General features: G+C 37.8%; 1 protein-coding gene across 1 annotated transcript; it reads left to right on the top strand.

Moving 5' to 3' along the window:
- The first annotated feature begins 3,484 nt into the window (after positions 1–3,484).
- Positions 3,485–24,270, top strand: LOC134530502 (DNA repair protein RAD52 homolog). Its single transcript, XM_063365369.1, has 6 exons — positions 3,485–3,638; positions 7,650–7,798; positions 9,264–9,415; positions 11,165–11,357; positions 12,126–12,311; positions 16,588–24,270. Exons 2-6 carry the CDS (start codon positions 7,651–7,653, stop codon positions 16,815–16,817), a joined length of 909 nt encoding a protein of 302 aa, XP_063221439.1. The 5' UTR covers positions 3,485–3,638; position 7,650; the 3' UTR covers positions 16,818–24,270.
- The last annotated feature ends 1,430 nt before the right edge of the window (positions 24,271–25,700 follow it).

Here is a 25,700-nt window from a genome sequence, read left to right as displayed (position 1 = left end):
GGTCAACCCTGGCGCGAGGGACACCGAGCCTCGGCCGGACGCCATGACATCACGCCAGTACAGCGTGACTCGTGGACCGGGGCGGACGCACGTCCCACGGAGAGACATCATCCATTGTCTGCATTGAACTCATTTCTGGTAATTATAGTCACTTCCTCGAAACAACTTTTTACTAATCTCTCCGTGCGTACCCGGTCCAATTTTCGGTCCAGGACTTAATCCGGCCGCATAACATTTAAAACCCCCTGCACCACACTTGGTCTGTGGGGTAGTTTCAGCATACGGCACGGGCCGCCTCCCGAACCACAGAACTTGAACTAAAACCAGTCGCCCCGGCGCTGACACCACCCCGTAAGGGAACTTGGACGAATTTAGCTGCGGTCCGCGCTCCACTACAGTGGACGCGAACACCGCCTCGAGACATTGATATACGGGATTGGCCACCTCCAATCGCCCTCACCCCTCTTTTGGGTAACCAGGCTCAGAACCGCCTAGTGCCACGCTAATACGTAACATTTAGTAATTTTGTGCGACGCCTTGAACCTGGAACGTTTTTTAGTAAACTTGTGCGACGCGCCACCCCGGAACATTCAGTAAACTTGTGCAACGCACCATCACGTAACATTTTTGTAAACTTGTACCACGCCTTATTACTTAACTTTTCAGACTAACTTTGTGTAATTGTGTAACTTCTGTATTGTGTGACGTCACCCTCCGTACGACGTGGTGTGTAATCAACGGTATTAGACTGCCGTCACCCGACCTATGTGAAAGGCCCGGGGGGTACCTGACGGGCGCTACGGGCGTCGCGGTGCTCTTGTTGTCCGGAGGGGCGCCAGGCTAGCGGGCTGCTAGGCCGTTGGTGTTGGGTCGTGGGTACTCTGCCCCCGCGTGCCCCGCCAGGTACATGGCTTGAATCTACCCTGAATGGCTCTCCCTTGATTGTGAAGGCCGCTCGGCCGTGTGGAGGACGGGAGACTCTGGAAAATTAGTATACACGAGTTGGTGAGAATTACCTTTAATCTAGTCCCGCTACAAAACACTCTCACCAACACTTGGCGACGTCTAGCCGTTACTCAATTAACACCGAAAAAACATAACACTATGCGACACTAATGGTTACCGCGGCAGTCTCGCGGGACGCGGGTCGATGCTCGCTGGAGACGGCCAGCGCCGAACATTAACGGGTGCAGGGGGGGCTCTATGAGCGGGCTCCTAAATTCGGCGAAACACTTACGTGAGTGATACGATCTGCAGCGTTGTATCACGATGAAGACGGTCGGGATAGGCCCGGTTCCGTAAAATACGCGCCGAGTCGACGTGGGCAGCTTATGAATTAATGAGAGGTTTAAATTTAAATATTTAGTGCAGAATAAAATGATCACAGAAAGAAAACTTGGATGCTGCCCACGGACACACGTCTGTTCCCGGCGCGGAGTGGTTCGAGACTGCCGGACATGGCCGCCTCGCAAGGAAGTGAAACTTTCTCTTCTTTGTGAGTCGGCGTCAAAAAACTTATATTAACTTAATTTGCTCTATTATAAGCTAAAAACACGTTCCAGGTGCTCAATTAAAAGGTAGCACCTAGTAATTGTGTGCTTAAGGCTTAACAACTGTTTTATAGTAGTATTTAATTATTTGAATTGTGGCATCAAGTTGGCGACTGTAAATTTATCAAAATATTGTCTCACTGTGAGCCGTTATAGTTGGATTTCTTCTAATCTGACACGATCATAGTCACGGGCATTTTAATTAAGGCCAGTGGCCGCGGTGACTGTTAATGAGGTTTGTTGTCTATTGAGGTCACGCCCGGGGCGCTCGCCTGACTCAATCCGGCTGGGCAAGGGGTGCGCTCCGAAAACGGGATACGGTACTGGCGGTGCGGAGCACGGGCTTAAAGGCCATGGTCGGTACGACGTCAACACCAAACCCACAGTCGCATGAATAAACGATGCACGTCATTTGTTGCACTACATCAGCGTCTAATCAATTAACCATACGACTCCCAACCACCGCCAAGTAGGGAATTCCTCATATCCCACGCAACACCGCCGACGGTCCTAGTGGACCACGCAGTGCAACCGACCCCACGACCCACCTATCGACTAGAAACAGAGCTAGTCTGGCGCCCACCCGGAAACACTACATCGACAACAGCCATTCCCGCTAGTAGCCGCACCGGGACTCGACCCCGAGACCCCGTACGATGGCAACTTCAACAACGGCTAGACACACGGGCTAGCCTGGCGCCCACCTGGTAAATTCGGCATAGAAACAATTCACTACACACTAGGTCCTCCCCGGGTTGCGACCACCAAAACCCGGGTGATGGCATATCATAATTCACTAAAACCTCTTTTCCTCTCCCTGCGTGACCCCGTGCCCTTTTCCGGTGCAGGGCTTAACCCGGCCGCTTTAAGTTTTGCTCGTCGCGGAACAACGGTTTGCGACGCAGTCACTTTACGTTCCGGGCCGACTCCCGCGAACAGAAATTAACGTAATTTGTCGAGCATACGACTGCCGACTGCAAGCTTAAAGACTTTGTCCCTTAATATTATCTTCGTGGGCCCGCGACTCTCACAGGTGAGTCCGGGCACGAAGCTATCTCCAGTTCATCACGGGAGTAGCCATTAAACCACCCAAACTCTTCGTCGACCCACAAACCCATGTAGGGATCTTGTTTGCAAGTGCCGCAACATAACACGTATTTAATTATCAGTGCGAGTGTGCGTAGGCCAACGTATTTTTGTCAAGTGTAATTGTGTAACTTGTGCCCCATCCACACTATGTGAGATGCGAGATTAAAAAACCAGCACCTTAATAGAGTTTCTTTATTTCGTAAACGCCTCCTGAACAATTAGGAAACAGTCCTCTATACTGTTTAGGGCCAGTGCGTATTAGAAGCAGGGACTCCCTCCCACCATCAACAGCTGTCGATCCTAGTGGAACACGCAGGGGCAAAAACCCACGACCACCTCGGTTAATCCTCGAATTAACCTGGCGCCCGCTGGAGATTTCCTTTAAAGCCACTGAAAACCACTAGGACCACCCCGGTTCTCGATCACGATGCTGCGGGTGACGGCAACAGTTATTGTTTAGGAATCGTGCGTGCTGGTTGGAGGGTACTTTTTGCCAGCGGGGATTAATACTGGCAGGGTGGGGCCTGTGCTTAACTGCCACAGACGGTACGACATCAGGTCAAGGAGGAAAGACGCCAATCTAATGAACCATGAGTATATAATTTAGCATTATCTACATAGTTTCTAAACCAAAATTATAAAAATTAAGAAATATAACTAATATTTTCAAATGTTTTGTAATACTACACAATTGGGTCTGATACACGTTATTTAATTTAAAAAGAAAAATATTTTGTATACAATTTACGAAACGTTTTTTTTTATTAAATAGTATTTCCGCTTCTGCAAAAGGTAAGGGAAAGTGTCCGAAACTGGCATTTTGAAAACATATGAAATTAGAAAATAAATATATATATATTCCCGCTCTTTCATTTGTATGTTGATGTTGTGTTCATAGTGTAAATGAATTAATAAATGTAAATGTGACTTAAATACTACACATAATCAGAAGAAAATTTTATTTTATGCATTATCTATCTAGTTGCGACCCCATAGAACGTAAGATTTTGCTGTTTTCAAAAATTCATTTTAAGAACTTCGGGGTTACGTTGATCTAATTTATTTCTCTATCATTGCATGTTTCGGTATTATTTTATTATTATTATTTATTGTATAACCAAGCAACTATTCTAAACAATCATTATGAATTAGTTTTTTTAGGAATGTGAGGAGAAAGTGAAAGTGTGGGAGGAAACCGAATAAAAATAGGGACCGAAATTTAATGTCAGGGTATGGTAGGTGGGCAGAGATTGAGGGACTAGACAAATGAGTAGTTTTGAGAAACATAATTACATATGGAGCATTTTTGACCGAGAGGGGGTAACCCTCCATACTGTGGAAGAAATCTAAGGGTTATAAAGTATAAGTGCTTCTTGCTATGACCAGAAATTTAAGAGAAGATATGATAAAAATAGATTAAGTGTCTGTAGAAAGAAACAAGGAATGCTTACATAGAAAGGTGGGTGTAGGAAAGCCATGAAGGGAGATTGGACAGATTTGTATTATTATTTCAGAAGAGTGTAACAAGAGGAGGGGTAAGAATGTTTAGGGGACCAGGAGAAGGCACAGTTTTTGTAGGAACAATATTGGTCTGTTTTTGAGAATGGTGGAGTATGGTATGGTAGAAGGAGAGAAACCTGTGGAAGGGGAGGATGAAATAAGGATGAAAGATTTGTTAAGTGAGATTAGGAGGCTAAATAGGAGTAAGGTAGCTGGGCCTGATAGTAGTGATTACAGCCATCTTAATCTAGGTGGCAAGCAGGTATGTAGATATTTAAAGTTGATGTTTGCACAGTTGCTACCGAGGCAATGTAAGGAGGCAGTGGTGGTGCCTATCTTCAACGGGAGGGTTGGTAAGGCAAACCCTGCATGCTACAGACTAGTCAGCCACACATCTAGTGTGGTAAAGGTGAAATATATTGGGTTGGATGGATGAAAGGCAACATTGTTTTAGGAGGGGTTTCTCTTGTGAGACACAGATGGCTGGACTGCTGAAAGACCTGGTAGAAGTGGTGGATGGGTGGAAACAGATGAATGCCTTCTTCATTGATTTTGGTAAGGCATTTGATGGGAAGCAGCACGGGAGTCTTGATGGAGAAGGTAGAGAAGTTGATGAAGGGACATCATGGTGAGAAACTAGATACGAGACTTTCTTAGGAATAGGAAACAGTTGGTGAGGCTGGGAAAGGAGATTTTTAAAGAGGGAAAAGGAAAGTAATATCAGTAGTAGGTACTGCAGTGGAATGTTGTAGGGCTTTTTTTAATCACTATTACAATGGGAGATGTTTGTGGATGACTGTCATTTATGAAATAGTGGGGCAGGGGGAAACATTCAAGATGATTTGAACTGGCTATAATGCTGGTCAATGAAGAATGGAATGTAGTTAAATGGAAAAAATTGGTTGTCTGTAAAGTTGGTTTACGGACGATAGTTTAACGTGACAACGTCATAACAAAACATTGATGAAATGATTGATCCAGAAGAAAATGAAATATCATATTCGGCCTGAGACTGAGCCATAATAGGTTTTTGCAACCAAACCATTTAGGCATTAAAAATATTATAATCTTTGAGGAAGAATTTTTTTTTAATTTTTCTATCTTTTGTATGATAAAATCTACCTCTGCATACTTTTATGAATAAAATTGAATCACTTTTATTGAATTATCACTATTTTGTATGGATACAAAGAAGGAGTGAAATGAAATGTACAATTTAATTAATGAATTTACTTTTATTTGAATTCATTAATTCAAATATATTTATTACTTTTGAAATTATGCGTGCGCCGTATTTATTTTTACAAGTACAAAAAAAATTTGCAGCTACCGCAATTTGAACCGACAACCTTTGGATAGGAAGTCAGCCATGCTAACCGCACGGCCATGAGGCCATATTGAAAATAAATGTTTAAGATGTTATAAATTAATAATATTCCACACACAATATTTGTTTGAATTTCTTTTAACTAGCATATTATCTGTTGGACTCGAAATATTTACACGCTCGTGGGCTCATAACTATAATACGGTGTGTGATTTAGTTGATCAAATAATAACTCATGAGAAATAATTACCAATGTAAAACTAAAGCGTGAAAAGTATCATACCAGCAATATATATTTAGTTACACAGCTAAAACAATACTCATACAACACTGTTTAAATATACTGATTTACACTAGTAATTAAAATAATACGTACTTGTAAGAACGCCATTTCCTTGCGAATATACTCCAGTGGCGCAGTGCACAACAATAACCTCAAACCCCGCTATGTTGTCGTCTGCCCCAAGCCGTGTGTGGCAACATGCGCAGGCGTGATCCAACCGGCACGACCCGCCTATCCCTGCAGCATGGCGGGGTGAAACCTGAGCAGTACGCCGCCACGTGCCGGCCGAGTTCTCTGTACCGTCCGCAACATACCAGAAAGATTCCACGCATGCGTAAACACATCCGTAGTGGGACATCCATAGTGGGACAATTTTTCGTGCGTGCAGCCAGCGTTCATCGATTTATTAGACGTTGTCACGTCAAAAAGACTGAAGTGGTTAAGTTTACTAGGAAGAGGATGGTATGTAAGTCCTAAGTTTATTGCTGGAAGGGGCAGGAGATACAGGAGGGAGAGGATTACAAGTACCTAGGGGTAACTCTACACAACTACCTGGGATGGGGGAAGCCAATAGTGAGTGTGGTAAAGAAAGAGAGGGGGGCTGTGGTTGATTGTCAGGATGTAGAAGTGAACAGCAAGGAAGGTAAAGGCAAAAGCGTACTCCATGTTGGTGAGGTAAATTTTGGAGTATGCGGCAGTAATTTTGTACCAATATCTGGTAACTGAAATAAGAGAACTGGAGAAGGCACAGTGCAGCGAGGTGGGTAAAGTTCCCTTCACATTGGGCCACTAGAAACACGCCACTCTTTGGTTATATGAAACCATGCAGAGCTATTCACTGAGTGGCGCCTGCAGAGCCGGTGGTGCGTTCATGCTAGCAGTGGCTCAGGATTGCGATTTCCCACTAGATTTAACTGAACAAGCCAATGGGAAGCACTTATTCCTGGTGTGAACGAGACTGGAGTGGAATGGTCTTGCGGGGAAGGTATGGGAAGCAATTGGTACAAAGGTCCTACGGAAAAAGCTAAAAGGAATGAGAGAGTGCCATTGGGCAAAAGCCCAATTGCAGGTGTATATTTTTAATTTTAAAAATTATAATTTAATTTTGTTGACAAAAAATTTGTAAAATTGTATTTTTAACAAATAAATAATATTGCTGAATGATCCTGTCAAAGTAAGGTTTTCAATACAGACTTTATTCCAAGAAATTTGTGAGGGGAGTACTATGAAGACAAAGGAAATTAAAGGGTAGCAATCACATTAAAAAGTCTAAATACAAACTCCTTAATCTACTTTACTTCCTCTTAAAATTAACTATTTTAGTTCCTTGCTCTACTTCAGTTATATTGGAAGTGATTTGTTATAATTATTTTATGGATTTTTCCAACAGATTTAATTTTTAATATTCATCCTCATCTTCATAGCCTTTCACAATTTCCTAGTAAGTTTTTCATAATTGATTTGAAACTAAACACACACTTTTGTGAGAATTCCAGAAGTTTTATAATGCTTTTTAACATATTTTAAACTATTTTGTGTGTGTGTGTGTGTATAAATGGTGTGTTTTAAAGCATTTGTTGGAAGTTTTTGTTACACACACACACACGTATGAGAGAGAGAACTACATGTGTTACTAAATTTTAAAAATATTTTATTGTATTGCATGTGGCAGGAGGAAGGGGTAAGAGTCGTGTGCAACAGAGTAGTTTCAGCTTATAAAATGATCCTTCCTTTGTGTCTTTATAAAGTTGTGCACACATTTATAGAGTTGTACAACAACCACAAATTTACCAATCATCTTCACCTTTCTTAAGCGCCTTTGAAATTAGCATTATAGTGGCATATATAAGTTATGTCTACAGCTAACTCATTATTCGAGACTGTGTTGGGTATGTTATAGGATGGCTGCACTAAACAATAACAGAAGCTTTCAGGATTCAAACGCCAAATATCTAGGTTGCTGTGCGACGTATCACGACCTCATATCGATTGCGAATACTTCGTTTGGAGCCAACTGTTGGAGCCACAGCATCACTCGACAAGATATCGGTAATGTTTTGTTTGTAATTTGCTTTTGGAATGTTTGTAGTTTAAGTAAATTTAGAGTGTTATATTTGTTAGAAAAATTAGGCTGCCGTAATGTTTTGTGAAGCTGGAAAGTATGCAATGCAAGATACAAACAGTGCACACCTCATGGAAGAATCTTGTGTATTTTAACAGAAGAAGTAACATGTGGCATATTGGCCACAAATTCTACAACTTTTATAAGTTATTAAGAAGGAGACTAAGTTTCTGCAGCATAACTAGATGCTACGAGATGTTGAAGTTAAACCCCAAGCAGTTATTATGAAAGTTGATTTCAGAAGTGTTCAGATTAGCTGAACAGTATTAATATTTATAAGACAGTAATATTTCATTATTTTTAATTGCATGAAGACATTGCTGTGATTATAGTTTAGTAGGTATGCTAAAACTTTAATCCATGATAATGCACACTATAGTGTTGAGAAACTGATGATACAATAAATAAACAAACCAGAGCATGAACAGTCATCAACATGTTCTTGCGGGGCAGCAGTTTTCACAGTAGCTTCTCGCCTTTGATGTTGCCATGTTACACCCACACCATTTACATGGGAATGAACATTAGCAAGAAGATAATGTTCCTCTAAAGCTAATATTGTGTACGTAATGATGTTTTTGAAAAAATAATGTCTTCAAACCATTGCAGGGATGGCTCCAGAGGTTGGACATCAGGGACATCCATTTCCCCCCCCCCCCCCCCCCCCATTTCCCCATGGATGTAAATTTTGGATCCACTGCGGAACAAGTGCATGTTAACAACAATGGGTTAAACCAACAAAATCATGTTGCTTCCATAATAGGACAAGTGGAATTTAAAATCTTTTGTAAAAATAAATAAAGGTTAAGAAAGTATTAATATAATATCCTCCCTTCCCCCCTCTTACTTTTAGTCACAAATTTATGCAGCTCTGCTTCTTGGGAGTGGAATAAGTCCAGAGGGCACATCCGCCTACCTGCTGCACATATCCCGTTTCTATTCTTGTCTTGGTTTTTATATTACAGCAGGTTGAAGGCAAAGCAGCTTTGCACTAGCTCAGATCAGGATAGGCGAGGTCTGAGTTCCTCAGCCCTTCCTAGATTAGGACGCAGGTCCGTCCAGTTAGAGGCTACAGCAGTCAGTAGTTAGCTTTGCTGTTTCTAGATTGCGTGTGAAACACAACTCCATCCTTTACAGGTTTGCTGGAGAGACAGGGAAATACGGGAGAAGCTAGGGACATTTTTAGTTCAAATTCTAGCTGCAATGAAACACATATTTGGCAGAATTTGTAACTATTAGCATTGTTACTTTATGTTTTTATATAATTGTTTTTATTTATTTAAAAAAAAAATTGTGTGTTGTTAGTGAAAGCACTGCAGCTTTCATGGCTGCTTCACCACTATTACTGTATACAGTCAATGGCACACGTATTCAGTTTGGTTTCTTTTTCAGATTACATTGACATCATCAATGACAAGTATGCGGTTGGAGCTGTGGCATTTGTAAAAGTTGTGACCAGTGATGGAGTTCATCATGAGGAAATGGGATATGGAATGAGTAGTCAAGTTGACAATAAAGGCACTGCCATTTTAACAGCACGCAAGGTAGTGATTTATAATCAAATGTATCTGCAAACGTAATTATTATTTTCAGATACATTCTTACAAGGTTAAAAACAATCACGTGTACAACAATACTTCATAGTGGTCTTGAAGCTTGCATTTCATTTTGTACCTAATAGGGTTTTTTTTGTCCTATGTGTTATTTTGCAATAAGGTAATAAAATTGAGGTTTTAAAAAGTATTTTTAAGTGGTCTTTGGAACACGTGCTTGTTTTTCAGCCCTGCCTACTTGGACAAAATGAAGGATGTTCTCAACATGTCTGTTTATATGGTGCTTATGTGATTTATCATACAAAAACGAGAGTGTTTACTCCAGCGCAAAATTCTGCACTTGAAACAGAAACAGTGTTCTTTGCATTGTTGTTGTCGATAACAGCAAGGTCAGTAACACATAATGACACAGATCAGGAATATTGGGGAAGTAAGTGAGCAACCGTGCCATCGTTTGCTGGGAGAGGTTTAGGGAAATCATGGAAAACTGTAAACCAGGATGGGACTGAGATTCTAACTCTATACCTCCGGATTGCGAGTCCAGTGTATCTTACCATTGCAGCACTTCACTCTGCCCTTTGTGTGATTAGAACAGTTTGGAGTCATTCTTGACAAAAAAGTAAATTGAGTATGGCAGAGATTCATTTTCGAAACTGTAAAATTAAATCTATGCAAAATGTCATTTTTTTTGTGCTGGAAGAATCAGCTGCTATAGTGTGTTCATAAAAGAATGTCTCAGTTTCATTGATATGTTATAACAGTTTTTACAACAAATCATACATCAAATTGAAGATAAACAGTCCTAGTTTTTCTTACAAATGTTCAATATGTACACCTTCGGATATATGGCACACAGCCAACCTAAAGTACAATTCTTCCCACACTTGGGTTAACACGTCCAAAGTAATGGATTCAATTCTGTGTCTCAACTCTGGCAAATCATTAGGTAGTGGCAGAACCTAGGCACAATCTTTTATAAAGCCTCAAAGGAAAAAATCTCATGGCGTTATGTACGGTGAACGTGGAGGCCAGCGAAACAGAGCTCTGTCTTTTCAACCATTACAACCAATCCAACAGTCAGGGACTTCGACGTTCAACCACTCTCATGCAAAGAGATTCTAATGGGGAGGGGCTCTATCCTGTTGCCAAATAAAGTTTACTGGTTTATCCTTTACTATTAGAGGAAAGAGCCATTCTTTTGCTAAGCGAGAAAACAACAAAGTAGTACTCGCACATGCGCATATCTAAAACTGTTTGAGAGATTTTAATTGTGATCTTGAACCAACACACTACAACAATTACAATTGATACTATTAAAATTTATAATTTGGACATTTTTTTATGGACATACTGTATTGTTTGTAGTCTTATTTCATGTGTAGAACATGAATTTTTGACATGATTTGGAGGATATCATTTGACCAATTCATGTAAAAAAAAATGTAAATATCATGTAACCAATTGAAATGGATTGAGCTTAACGTCTCTTATACATTGAGGTTATTACATATGATGGAGGTGATTAGGAAGTAATAAAGTTTGATGAAATGAATTGGTGTGGGGAAACTGGAGCACCCCGAGAACTGGGTCACTGCAACATCCGCCACATTTACCACTTGCGAAAAATGAGGGTTTGGTCTCGCCGGGAATTGTACCCAGGTAACCTTGGTGGGATGCGAGTGATTCAACCTTGGCTGCCGTAGCTCCCTGTATCAGCGAGTGTGTTCGTGAGGTGTACAGGAGGCAGCCAAGAATGCGCTGCTAGAAGCTCTCAGGAGTTTTGGGGGCACGATCCTGGCCAAAGTCAGCGAGGTGGACGTGCGAGACGATCAGATGGCACCGGGAATGTCTGTGATGTGGACCGGCGGAAACTGCAGCTTTGGCAAGCGAGTGCCGTCTCCTGTGCTCAACCGGACAGTGGAGAAGCCTGCAGGTAGTAACAGATGTCTTCGTTGACTGTATGTATGGGCATGGTTATATTTTAGTCATTTAAAACTGAGTCTTCAAAGTTGTAAATAAATGAGAAAGTGCCTATTATTACACAGTCACCAGCAAATACACAACTTGATACATATGTAATTCTTTATGTACCTAGTTATGCAGATTATCGCAGAAACTTAAGTTAATTGTAGCATTTTTGTGGGTTCTTCACGACTGCACTTGTCATTGGCACAAAATATAGTTTATTTAGGACTAGGGATGTAGGGCTTATAGGAATAATAAAACATTGTTTCAACCATCATCCCTCGGGGGTTGCCAGATAATTCATTTATGTGTGTGACAAATCTTGTACATAAGTGTATATTGGTATATTAGTACTTTCAGTATTAATAATCTAAGTGGGTTTTGTACTAAGAGTGTAAGATCACTCATGCTTAAACATTGCATCTTATGAGTTAAAATTTTATATTTATGCTAAATTAAACGGTGCTTAATGCATTCACGCTACAAATGATTGAACTTCTTAGAGGCCCAGCTGGAATGCAAGCAGATGCCGATCGTGTGCACCCTCCGTGTTGGTAACGATTTAGGTAGCAGACAGGAGTCTGATGACCCTACATCTAATTGGGGCTTTCTACCAATTGGCAACTGGTATACAACACTTTCCTTGACTTAGCAGGGCATTTTCTACCTCTTGATCACTGTGTGAGAACAAGTTTGACGGGGCTGAGGGTTACCCGATGGTAATCAAGTTTTGCAGTTCCAGAGTCAGCGTCCTTGGGGAAGAAAGCGGAACAGATCCCCCCCTTGAAAAAAGCTAACAACCTGACTGAGGAAGAGAGGCGCCGGCAGGAGAGGATCAACAGGCAGCGCCAAAAACAAGAAGAGTTCAGAAAGAAATTGAAGCAGAATGAGATACCAAAGTCTGATATAGAAGATCTGGCCAGTAAGTTGAATCCAGTTGCCTGTTGATGATGAGAAAACATGTACATACACATTATATACATATATACAAGTATAGTAAAACTATGATTAACCTTGCACTCGTTTGACTTGTCAGTTTCTGTTATCTGTCACTGACTTTAAAAAAAAATGTCAACAAACAAACAGACATCTTTAAAATGGTCCACAGATTACTTTTATAGTAGTGCATAAATATATACAGTAATATAAACAATACATATCTGTACATTACTATTTTAATTTTCGTCTCAATCCTGCAGTGACATCACCAGGGTTCAAAAATATCCAATATTTATTATAAATATCAAAATATTGGATATTTATGATATATATATCAATTTTGTATGAAAGCCATATTATTATTTTATTGTATTATTTATGAATACTATTTGCATATGTGTTACATAAACATACTAAAATTATAAAAAAAAAGTTTTTAATGTTTTATTTATTTAGGTAAGCTTACTTAAAATCAGACAAATGAAACCAAAACATAAAATCTTCTTTTAGATAAGGTAAAATCAACTAAAAAACAATAATTCTTCTTTTAGATCAGGCAAAATCAACTAAAAAACATAAAATCTTATAGATCAAAAAATTAACTCAAAAACATAAACCTTTTTTTATAAATTCTAATCAGTCAATGGTCATACCTACACTTAAGTAACAAAACAATAAACATTACAAATAACTCTAGAATATAATCAAATAAGTCTTTTAGTTATCAAATCAGTCATCAGTCATTCGTAATAAACTGTTAATTATCAAATAATTAATAAAATAATCAAAAAATGTAGTATTCATAATTGTGCTTAGTTTAACAACGAGGAAGATAAAGGTAGGTAGGTCATCTTGCGATTCTGAATTTGGACTGGATAATACATCGACATTTTGAATCATATCATCCGCTACATCAGCAGGTTGAGTAATATCATCATCATGAGTAGGATCCGATATCCAATCTAAGTTCCTTTTCTTTGCTGAAGACTTTTTGAGGCGTTTAAGCAAGTACACCAATTTATTAGCTTTGTCAATTCCCAAACGTTTTCTCAGCTTGGACTGCACCAGACCAAAACTTGAAAAAATCCTTTCAAGACCCGCTGTTGAAGCAGAAGCAGTCAAGAGCTGTTCACACATATTTAGGAACCTTGTTTTGTGTTCCCATTGCTCCCATTGAACATCTGTGGTGTTCAAGTTTAGAAGTTTCCACCAATCCAGCAGTGGGGTTCTTTGAAACTGAGGTCCAAAAAGATATTGCGGAAAAATTAATGATTGGGTCATTATCAATGTAACCATTGACATAAAGCTTATTTCCAATTCAGCAAATGCTGTGTTCCGTTGTTCAGGGGTCAAGTTTTCGCCTGCAAATCCTTGATCAAGAAGATTTGCCAAATAATGTGGGGCACCTAACTCCATATCACGCCTTTTGTTGAAAGCAGATTTCACTTGAGCTGGTTGACTTGATAAATCTTTCTCTAAATTGTTCCAAATTTCGACAGCTGCTGAAATTGTCGTGCCATCTCGTTGGGAGCGATCTAAAGCTTTTGAGATTGGATCCAGTCTTGCCAGCAAATCCAATGAATTGTTAGAAATTTGAATTTCATTTACAATTCAGTAAATGTCAGTATCAATTGCATCTCAATGATTTTGGCAAATCTGCACTAGAATTCCGTGATTTTCGACGAATGATCGTACTGTATCCCGAATCGAGTTCCAGCGTACAACAATAGGCATGACCAATTTTTTGCCTTTTGCTTGTTTATACCACGCTGCTGGCAAATGCTTATTTCTGAAATTTTTCACAACTTTTATGACGTGTTTAGTGACTCCTTTCACTTCTACATCTTCAGCAAGTAGATTTAACAAATGTGCACTACATCCATATTAGAAATGTCAATGTCTTTTTGCATTTCCAACTCATGTCGCATCTTAGTTACATTTCCAGTATTGTCCGTAACAAAACTGCGTACCTTAACTCCGAAATCTTCTTCAGTCTTTTTGATTGATTGCTTAGCAACAGTTGTCAAATATTCGGCAGAATGCGAATTGCCAGACGTATCGACAGTATGGACGAGAATGGAAGCTCCTTCACCTGTTGTAATGCTACAACAAACAATCGGTTCGTTGTGTATATTCGACCAGCCATCTAAGGACATGGAAACGGTTTTGCCACGTAAACATTCTTGATCTTTCTCTACAATAGACGTGTGTGTTTTATTTAGTAGTGGTCCAGCTAACTGGAATGCGGACGGTGGCTTGTATCCTGGTCTTAGAGCTGTGATCATTTCTTTAAATAGTGAGTGATCTGCATGTCTAAATGGTGTATGTGTTGCATAAAAAAATGCTGCAATTTTAATGTCAAGTTCTTTTGATAAAGCTGTAGAAGTACATATTATTTTATCCTCAATTGAAGTTTGTTTCTTACTTTTTTTTTTTATTCAACTTCAACAATACAACTTGTATCAGCAGGACGTGTTCTGGATGTACTTTCTAGAATAGGGTGTGGTGGAGTTAGAGCTGCCTGCTCGTATACAGATATCTCGATGTTTCAACATACGCTCCGGAATGCCCTGCAATTCTTTGGCGCAATGTTTACATTTCGCCCACTTGTCCGTGTGATTGGGCTTTGCTATTAGCTGAAAGTCAGCCCAGACTGGATGAAGAGGCTTTGTCATGGTTGGTGTTATTCCTAAAAAGGACAAACAATCATTGCAGTTAAAAACCATGGAAATTTAAAAAAAATATGTTAACTAAAGAACATTCGACAAATAATGACAAAAGTTGTATAGTTATGTTATGTTAATAATATTTTATATTAAACTAGCGGTTCGCCCCGGCTTCGCCCTTGGTACATATATAGCCTATAGCACTCAGGGATCACGTACATATCCAACTGTGAAAGAATTTTTGAAATCGGTCCAGTAGTTCCTGAGATTAGCGCGTTCAAACAAACAAACTCTCAGCTTTATAATATTAGTATAGATTACCTCGAGAAAAATAATGTTTGACGAAAAATGACTTTTGATTTGAGTTTCACAAATCTACTCTACTTTTTAAGACCAAATTCGTATACAATTTTTAGCATAGTGACACCTATTCTCTAATACGAAACAAATACATAAGTACCTACCTATATATAGCCAGCCAATTCAACATTCATTTATCAGTCGGAAATTTTTACATAAAATCTATTAGTCTTTAATCTTCATATAAAAGGCTGGCTTTTTCAACACATCATAGCCTGGCTCTTTGATAACGTTTTCTGTTTAAAGGCATAACCTAAAAATTAATCATTTAATTAACAAGTTATATTCTATAAATACAAAAGTTATTTAATTCTTAAATATTCAATAATGAAGTAAAATCATTTCTGCACTTTGTCAATTACTTTCTTTGTACAAAATAATAGAATAATCAATAAACACAAAAAAATAACTTACTCTTTCGTAACAAAATTTTTCTGACACAACTGACGGACTGACGCCATTAATGTCGGCAGAAGTGTTGCCATTTAGGGATTAGAGGGAGTATGTTTTAACTCTACTCCCACGCCATCTACATTTGGGAAGTAGAAATACAGTAACAAATGCTAAAAATTATTTAATAATATTAATTTTTAAACCATTTTTGTATTGCAATATATTATAAAAAAAACATTTGATATATATCAGATATATATCTATTTATCTATATCATCGAACCCAGTTTGATATATATTGGATATAAATTGGATATATATCTTGATATATATCCATTTATATCTATCCTGGAACCCTGGACATCACGTTACTGTACGTACGTATTTAGAGATTTCTGTTATCTGTCTATTTGGTCATATGTCAAAGCCTTGGTCCGGACTGTGACAATTAAAAGTTTTACTGTACTGTTTATGGTTTTTGCTGATTTTTGTTTGTGCTTGAAGTTATTTAAAATGAGTTGCGAGTTATTTTAACTCTAGTTTGGTCCTTGGTGTCATATGACTTCAGCACTTATTAATTATTGAGGCAAATACTTTTGAGACTTATCCTACACCAATTAGGAGTGTATTTCATTAAATCCAACCTGACAATAATAACATTTAGACATTGGGATATTACTAGCCTTTCTTTAAATAATATAATTTTTGAAAACCAAACATTGTCTCCCAATACTATTGCCACTAGTTAAAATTATTTGGTGAAAATTTACCGTAATTGCGCCTTGCGTGTAATTTTTTTTTTTCCACTGCCATGGCTGATAGCGCGGGCGTGTCGTTGCAGACTGGGACGATGACTGCATCCCCGGCGACTCCTTCGTGTCCATGCCTGACGAGCATCCTGCCGTGCCGCTGGGCTCGGGCGCCCCTCGCGAGACCGCCAGCACCAGCAACTTCTCCCCGCCGGGGCAGGAGAACCGCGTCGTCAGCCGGAACAGGACGCCCCTCGCGGCCAAGATGAGCATGAGCATGGGCATGGGCCTGGGCAGCGCGGTCAGGCAGAACCGGGCGTGAGACTCCCCGACCGTCAGCCATGCACAGAGGCCTCGAGGCAGTTCCCCCCGCAGCTTTGAATATATATACTGTATAGAAGTCGCCAGCCCAGGTTAAAATTTCTAATACGGTTTTGAGGTAGTTGGTTAATTCACCGCCGCAATCGCCACCATCTCTACTAGGGCATCGACTTGTGGTGGTCCCTAGCGGACAAGTGTCGAACTCTTCAAACACCCCTTCCCCCTCCCGTTGAACGACCTAGAGCTGCAGTGAATGATAGGCGGGGGGTGCGGGGAATGACAGCGGGCGACAGTGCTGCGCTCTAAAGTGTAAATAACAACTAAGACGATACAGGGCGTTACGGCAGCGCACTGTAGCGGTAAAGTTCCCAAGCTGCTCATCATACGCTTCTGAAAAACGTAGAGTAAATCCTATCCACTCGCGACTTCTATACATTATATATATTCAAAGCCCGCAGGCCTCATCACCATCCATCAAACAGTTCATTCAGGGCATCTGAGGCATCTTGGTATCTTAAGTGTTGTTTACACACTGATCAAGAATTACTACACCATTCCTTGATGTGTTTAAAAAATGTACTTTAAGGGGATTGGTGCACCAGCATCGTATTAAAAAAAACAATATATTTGGTAATTATTCAGCTGCTAGAGAAGATTTGAACCATTCTGGTGTAAAAAAAATTTTTTATTTTTTTATTTTAATTAAGTTATTGCTGATTTTCGGGAATTTTTTAAATTCAAGCTTTATTAAAAAAACTATAAAGAATTCAATGGTAAAACTTTCGCAGATAAATTTTCAGACACGGGAGATATGACTGTGACCATTATTTTATCTGTAATCATTATTAATTTAACGTATTTACAATTTGAATTTTAATAAATGAGCTGCTACGAAATTGCGTGATATTCATTTGCGAATTTAATAACATTCGCGTTTTCATTTGTAATTCAAACGCCTACATATATGTCGGCTGAATGATTGACTTTATTTTAGTCTTTAGCTTATTGCAGTCGGACCTAAAGTAAAAACGTAGCTGTAGAAATTTGAGCAGCGTGCAAGCTCGGATACGAGGAATTATGGAACGCGCTGGACAGTAGTGACACCTTGCGACAGTTTCTCTAACTTTTTGCAGCCTGCCACAGCTGTCTGCTGTTTACGAAGGGGAGATGGGATTTCGCGGGAAACTGATATGAAGGTCAACGTACTCATTTTCAGTAGATAAGAGAACGTGTTTGGTCTAGCTCGGCGTATAATTGAATGGTTATTCTCTGTTATTATTTAGCACAGTGATCTAGTTAGATGTTTTTTGTTGTAAGCGTGATATTTATTCAGGAATAAAATGCCGAAGAAACCTCCACCAAGCAGAGTACACAAAAGAACAAAACTATCGAAAGCCATTATAGCACTTAGAAAAAAGAATAAAGAAAGATAAGAGATTATTTTATTATAGCTTTTTTTTATCATACATTTATTTTTCAGAGTTGCGTATGTACAACGCGATGGACGCGATGCGACAGCAGAAAGATGTGTAAAATTGTAAACATGTTTTTTTTTTCCAGCAATGCGTGAACCATTCATAAACTATACTCAACATGTATCCGTATAATTACGTTTGAATTTTTTTTATGACAGGCATCAATGTTAACAAGTTTATTAAGCCACAATAGACTTTTTTCAGAAAAATAAGTGTAGCAGAAAACACTCAACATAGTCTCACACAAAATCAGTTTACATGAATGCAGTTTTAAGAAGTAAGCTACGTAAATAATAGTTAAACATTATTTAATATCTGCTGGTAACGTTTCCAAAGTATCAGCTTCGCCTTCATTCACGAACAATATTCGTGAGCTTATTTATTTATTTTGCTGGCGTTTCGTTGGTGACTGTTAGGACTGCAAAATTAGTAAACATTTTTCACCCTATCCTGAGTTAAATCTAAGTGTGCGCGGTTAGATGAGGACCTAGATATGTCTCAGGCTTACGCCTTTACACTCTACTCATGCATTAACCATGCGCGTAAGGGCGCGTTGCCATTGACCTGTAGGATAGTCTCAAAAATCCTCTACGGACTCGAAAAATGTCACCTGCTCATTGGCTACTTGACTTGTGACAACTGTTTGTTGTAATGCCTGTGATTCATCGTTGATTTTGTTGAGGAGTTTTCAGTGATTCAGAGCCTCCCATTTAACTGTGGCCGTATTGAAGAAGCAGTACACATGTTACATGCTTGAATTCATAGCGAATGGAAACCACAAATATTTACTGATGTAGTGGTTGGTAAAAAAAAAATATTATTCGTATCGCGTCCATCGCTTCGCGCCATGTTGGCTCCTATATTATATGGATTTACAAAATATAACGATTCATTTACGACACTTAAGATAAGGTGTGTAGGATTTTAAGAATTCACTTGAATTGATATTTAAGAACATATTTCAGGATAACTTGTGAAGACGCTCGTACAGACGGCACCGGTTGTGATGACTCATTGTTTCCAGAGCAGGGGCCATCTCGTGTACACGAAGTGGTATGCGAAACCTCAACACAACTCGAAAATCAGTGAGTGTTACATTGAAATGTGTCCGCTACAAATGTTCAGGAATTATAATTTTGAAATCGAGTAGAAATATTCCTGCAATTAGCATTAGGTATATTTTAATAGACATTGAAAGCGAATCATTAAGTAGTTTCAAAATCCAAATACCGGAATACAGATAGTCTGTAACAATACATACCTCACCGACTAGATATGGTCCAGATTGTTAATACTAACACATTTAAAAAAAACTGACTAGTTAATGAATATGTTGAAATTTTGTAAACCTGTTACTTAAGATGATTGGTGATGTAATAATGTCTCTTGGAAACTACATAAGATTTTAACTGCTTTTATTTCTCCATAAATTCGCAAATCACCATGGCGGCCATTTTACGATCACGATTTAGTTCTTAAATTTTAAATTAGTTTATTTGTTGAGAGCCTGGTACAATGTATCTGACCACTAAAGCGATCCGAGCCGCGTAGTGTATACTACTGCGAGGTTGCCGAAGTAGGCTCGGGTCGGGACGAATTTCGCTGAAGAAACAAAGGTTTTTAATACATAGAAAATTATCCCAAAGCCGAAATTTGTACAGTAGTAGAATGAACATTTCTTAGTAACACGTCAAAAGTTTAAGTACTGCCGCAAACCTTGTGTGTCACACCGAAAACGAGCAGTTAAGTCCAAAATGAAATTTTTTTTGCAACGATCCACAATAATGGATATTGCAAATGCAGTTTATGGAGTAGACCGTCAGTATGGAACCCAAAATAATCTAGAAACATTGCCCTATCTGAGGATAGTGATAAAAAGCACAAAGTTTAAACATGTTCCTATAAAATAGACCTTTTAAATCATTAAAGTTAACGAATTCACTTTCATTCAATTTTAAGGAAATATAAATACATCTTACATAAACTTAAAGAGCCCAACGTGGAAATCGCTTAGAGTAATCGTTGTTGCATATTTATTCATCTTTAAATTGGTATATTTTTTAAGTGTCTCATACAATTAGTCTGACCACTAAAGCGATCCGAGCCGCGTAGTGTATACTACTGCGAGGTTGTCGAAGTAGGTTCGGGTCGAGACGAATTTCGCTGTTAAGAAACAAAAAATTTTAATACATGGAAAATTATCACACAGGAAAAATTTTGTACAGTAGTAGAATGAACATTTCTTAGTAACACGTCAAAAGTTTACCGATGAAACCTTGTGATCACACCAATAAATGAGCAGTTGAGTCCTTAATGATAATTTCTACAATGATCCACAAAAATGTTTCGTAAATTTAATAACTTTAATACTTTTTTAAGTCGGTTCTCATTATGGCACCAAAGTAATATAAAAGAATGTCCTACATGGTAACTGTGATAAACACATCAAAGTTTAAACGTCCTATTATTAAATTGGTAATTTTAATCATAAAAGGTAAGAAAAAAATATATTTTTTTATAGAAATTTGACTACATGTTACATAAATATGTTGAGCGTAACGTCAAAATCACTTCATAAATATTGTCTGTGTGGTTTTTTTTTTTTTTTTTTTTTTTTTTTTTAAGGCTTAAATGTGTATATTTTGAGTGTCTGGTACAATAGTCTGACCACTGATGTATTTCAAGCTGCGTAGTGTGTGGTGCAGCAGTGTTAAAGTCGCTCGTGCTGGGACGTTTTTTGCTCCAGAAAACTAAGGTTTTTAATGTATGGTAATTCCAGACTGAATTTTACTCTGAAAGAATAAAAGTTTCCTAACTGCAAGTGATTTTTTCTGTAAACGTAGATAAAAATCTTCCAGGATGCAATTTGCTTAGGTAAAAATGTTAGTATGATTGACTCTTTAATTTCTAAATTATAAATAAATAACAACAATAGAACTTCCCGTAAAGTTGTGATAAACTGACGATATTGCCCGAGTAGCAGACCCGTACGTGACTACAGAGAAAGGCTATTTTCCTTGACCGTTAGGATTTCTGGGACGAACAGCTGGGGTCATAAAATACGGTCAAACTCTTGCAAAAACATCCACCACCGCTCTTTGCCACTAGCAATTCAACGAAGTAAGCTAGGCGCAGCACTCCAATGAATTAACTTAGGAAAAAAAATACTAAATATGTAATTCTATCAATACATTTTACAACACAACTTATGTATTATTTATTTTCTGGAAAAAAATAATATTATCATACGAATTATGTTATAAAAGTGACAAAACTCAATAAGCACATTAATGGTGTATCGTTTTCTTCAATTGTTATATAGTAAACTAATTTCATACAATTAAATATATATATATATTTTATAATATAGGCTACATTAAAATTTTGCACAGTTCTGATCTAAAATAATATAATGTATTAGAAAAAAAAAATATATTTTTTGGTATTAAAATAATTTTTAATAATAAAATTTTTGTAACAAAATACGGACACACATATATAAAACCAGAGGTCCTCTAGAATTTTGATTTACAAGTTCCAAGCAGAAATTGTTTATTGTTAATTTTATTGTATCAAAAATCATTCATATATAAAAAAAAGAATATGTATATCTCAATAGATGTAACATGAATACACCCTATCATATGCATTAAATATATTTTAAGTAATCCATAAATAAGACTAAGTTTATTGAGTGTCGCAGTACGCAGCGTGTTTCAAAGCCCGCCGGTCGTGAAAGATCAGTACGGCCGCAGTACACTGCAACGCTCGGGCAGCTTTAATGAGACAACTAATTATGCTAGACTCTTTATAAATATACTATGTTAAAGCTAAAAGTATAATTAAAAACATTTATTTAGACATTTTTTCGCATTGGGCTCTTCAAATCGGTGTAAATCGTATTTTTATCTGGGTGGCAAAGATAAAAAAAATATGTCGTGAATTAATCGCTTTATATCATATACATATATTGAAAATTTAAATTTTTTCTAACATTAATGGGTGTATTACAGTTTCTAGATTATTTTGGTAAGTTTATGGACAGTCTAAATTAAAAACTGTATAAATGGGTAGCATTTTAATGGACTGATGCAAGTTGCTGTCACCTAGGACATAAATGCAAATTTTCGGTGATAACGCACAAGGTCTACAGCGGTAAACTTTCGGTATGTTATTAAGCATAGTCAACTCTACCACAGTACAAAAATTCAGCTTTGGACAAATTGTTCACAGGTTGTCTTGGTTTCCTGGAGTAACACGAAAGTCTACGCGGGGAAGGGCGGCTACCTGATACGAGAATGAAGGATAGGGCGAGATGGGAAGCGATAAGAGCTGGTTCGGTGTCCGTGTTGGAGAGAGAGAGATAGAGAGAGAGAGAAAGGCGATATTGTGGAAGACCTTCGAAAGATTCCCGCTAGATGGCAGGCCTCAGAGCTGCAACATTCGACAACCTCCCCTCACAGAAGCTCTCTCGCCACTAACTTGCCAAATCTCACCCGCTAGCTTATATACGTGCTGGCTGGCCATACAGTAGTAATAAACAAGCATTTATGAAACACTTAAGCTCATTTCCAACAAATTCTGACGAATGACTGTTTTTTGTCCTGCACCAATCCCCTTAAAGAGTAGTATTCACTTTCATAGCGAATGTTATATTGTGTGTGTGTAAAATGAAAGATTTTATTTAAGTCATGTTGAACAGTTAGTTAATTTGCTTAACAAGTACACAATCGGGTGACATATACCAAAGGAGTATGCACTGACATGCTCCAATTTTAATTTTTTATATAAACATGAACTATTACAGTGGGATAATTTTTGACATTTCTGAAGAGACCCCAAGAATTTTTAGATTAAGTAGAAACAGGTAGCTTATTGCCATTAAAAATTGAAATTTTCATAAACAAAAGATCGTAACAAGTCTATTGTAAATGCTATTTAACAAGGTGGCTACATAATTATAGTGAATTTCAATTTACAGCACACAAAATATTTTTGTGTAAAACCCAACTTCTAATGGTAAAATGAGTTGCCTTTTCTTATGCAAAATGTTAATGTGATAAATTATTTATCTTTTCTTTTTTTTTAATCAAAAAAATACTTTGAAGAAAATTAAACTTGTATTTTCATTTTAAAATGTTAAAATTAAGAACTTATACAACTCAATTCCTAGTTTAAATTAAATCAGTACAGTGGTATTCATTGGTTTCTGAAATCAGTAATGTTTGTACAGAATTAATCTTCACTGTTACTATTAACTGTATGATCTAATGTCTTGTGTTTAGTAGGTATTCAAACTCATCAGGAATGAAAACTATCAAAATTTTAGCATACATCTTAAAATAAAAGCAACAATAATTAAATAATAATGTATAAATGGTAAAAAAAAATCTATACAGTATATCTGTAGCTAAGAGTATATCGGGCGGTGGTGCTCCCCTCAAAGTGGGCAAGAGGAGGGGACAGGGAAAAAAATTAAATACAAATTTTTGGAAAATTTAGTGACAGATTATTTATTGGTATTTTAACACTTTGAAGAAAAAAATTTGGAACTGAGATGTCATGAACCTCTCTGTCTCCATAAAAAAGTTAAATTTCGGAAAATGCACTACTACCCCCACCCACACCCCCTTTTACGTTTTGAGTTCGATACACCCCTGGCTGGAGCTATGAATACAAAGTGTGATAGGTGCATGCCAAGAGATTAAACAGTTTCATAAGTAACAAGAATGACATAGAAATTAATGAAAATGTCAATTTTTTTTTAAGCAAATATTTTATTCTATGTAGTATTTTACACATACTTATGGAGGTATGTTGTTAGTTATATACTTGATAATTCTGAGCAGAGTTTTAAGTATAACTTTGTATTTGTAAACCATTATTTCCAATTGGGCTACTTCATGTTACAAATAAGTTTGTTAAAAATATGTATATTAAATAATAAGTTTTGTACCTGAAAATTGTTCACTTCTTTTATTTTTTAAGCACCTAAAAATTGTTCACTTCTTTTATTTTTGAAGCAGTCTTGCTCTAAAATATACTTAAAATCCTTTTTCTCTTTTCACATGAATTGAAGGTACATGGTTCCATGTAATATATAATTTTAAAACAATTTATTTTGATAACACTGCAACCCCACTGTCACTTTTGTCTGGTATTTTTGATGTTATTAATGTAGGGTCTACCTGGAGACCCAGGGGTAGGCTTGGTTACATGCTATTCAACTGCCTTTTACAACACTTCCAAACTAAAACTTCATTATGCATCAATGATGAAACATTGCAACGTAAGGAACGTATAAAATAGGTAACTTTTAGTTTGTGTTTCGAAGTTTAGAAATTGAAAATACAATAAGAAACAGAAATTTTGGGCTTGGCTTATGCTCTATCTTGTGTGCGATAAATTTCTTGCTGAGAAGGAAAAAAAAAATTATGGTCATTCAAATTTTCAGTAAAACATGAATTATTCACTGAAAATATATTTTGACTGCACTGTTCTGTTGCCACCCTCAAGGGTAGCTTATATGGTTCACATTTTATACAAATAAAAAAATATGAGACATTAGTATAATGCCTACATGCTGTTTGCTGGTGGATTTCTCCTTTGATTCATGAGACCTTACGAAAATTTTGGCATCACAGTTAGTGATGTCAAATTTCATTTCTCAGTTCTTTTGATTCTCACAGGCATGGGCGTAGATCCCAGGGAGGCCAGGGGGGCCCGGGACCCACTGGAATTAATGGGCCCCTCCTTGGGGGGGCCCACTTCGTGATTTTAAAGTTAATAGTGTACACAACATATAATATATATATATATATATATGTGTGTGTGTATATATATATATATAATCAGATTTTATTTACAACGACGACAGACACTGACATGCTTTACATTCCTACCTTCTAGTTCCGTAGTTATTTTCCCTTACCCCTTCTGCGAAAGCCATGGTATGGAGTTTTCCAGTGAGAACTTTGAAACCCTTAATTCCTAGAAACCGTTCATTCCAAAGGATGAAGCTAGGGTAGGGTTCCTTTAGCATTTCCTCCCCATTGTTACCCACACTACCTTGTCCTCTGAAACGACAGTATTATAGGTTTCAGGTAGTCTGTTTTTAAAGTGGTTTTGCTCTCGTTGGCAAACATCAACATGGATAAGTTCGTGACGCGGAAGAAACGGAAAACAGAATCTGATTCTCACCTGGTAAGCTTGATTGTTTTATAAGTAGAGACCCGGAAATTTCGCGAATTCTTCTGGCCTCAGGATAGAATTCAAAGTTATAGGTGTGCTCGACTCATGTTTACTGACGCCCCCGCAAGCCCCTAGGGAGCGTCGTGAACCGCGTAAAATTGCCGGGAATTACCTGGTATAGTGTCTCGCCATCCGACATATCAGCAAAATAAGTTACG

Source organism: Bacillus rossius, chromosome 3 (genome assembly GCF_032445375.1).
Source record: "Bacillus rossius redtenbacheri isolate Brsri chromosome 3, Brsri_v3, whole genome shotgun sequence".
Classification (NCBI taxonomy): Eukaryota; Metazoa; Arthropoda; class Insecta; order Phasmatodea; family Bacillidae; genus Bacillus; species Bacillus rossius.
The sequence above is the reverse complement of the archived record's forward strand: the minus strand, read 5'-3'. Positions and strand labels throughout refer to the sequence as shown.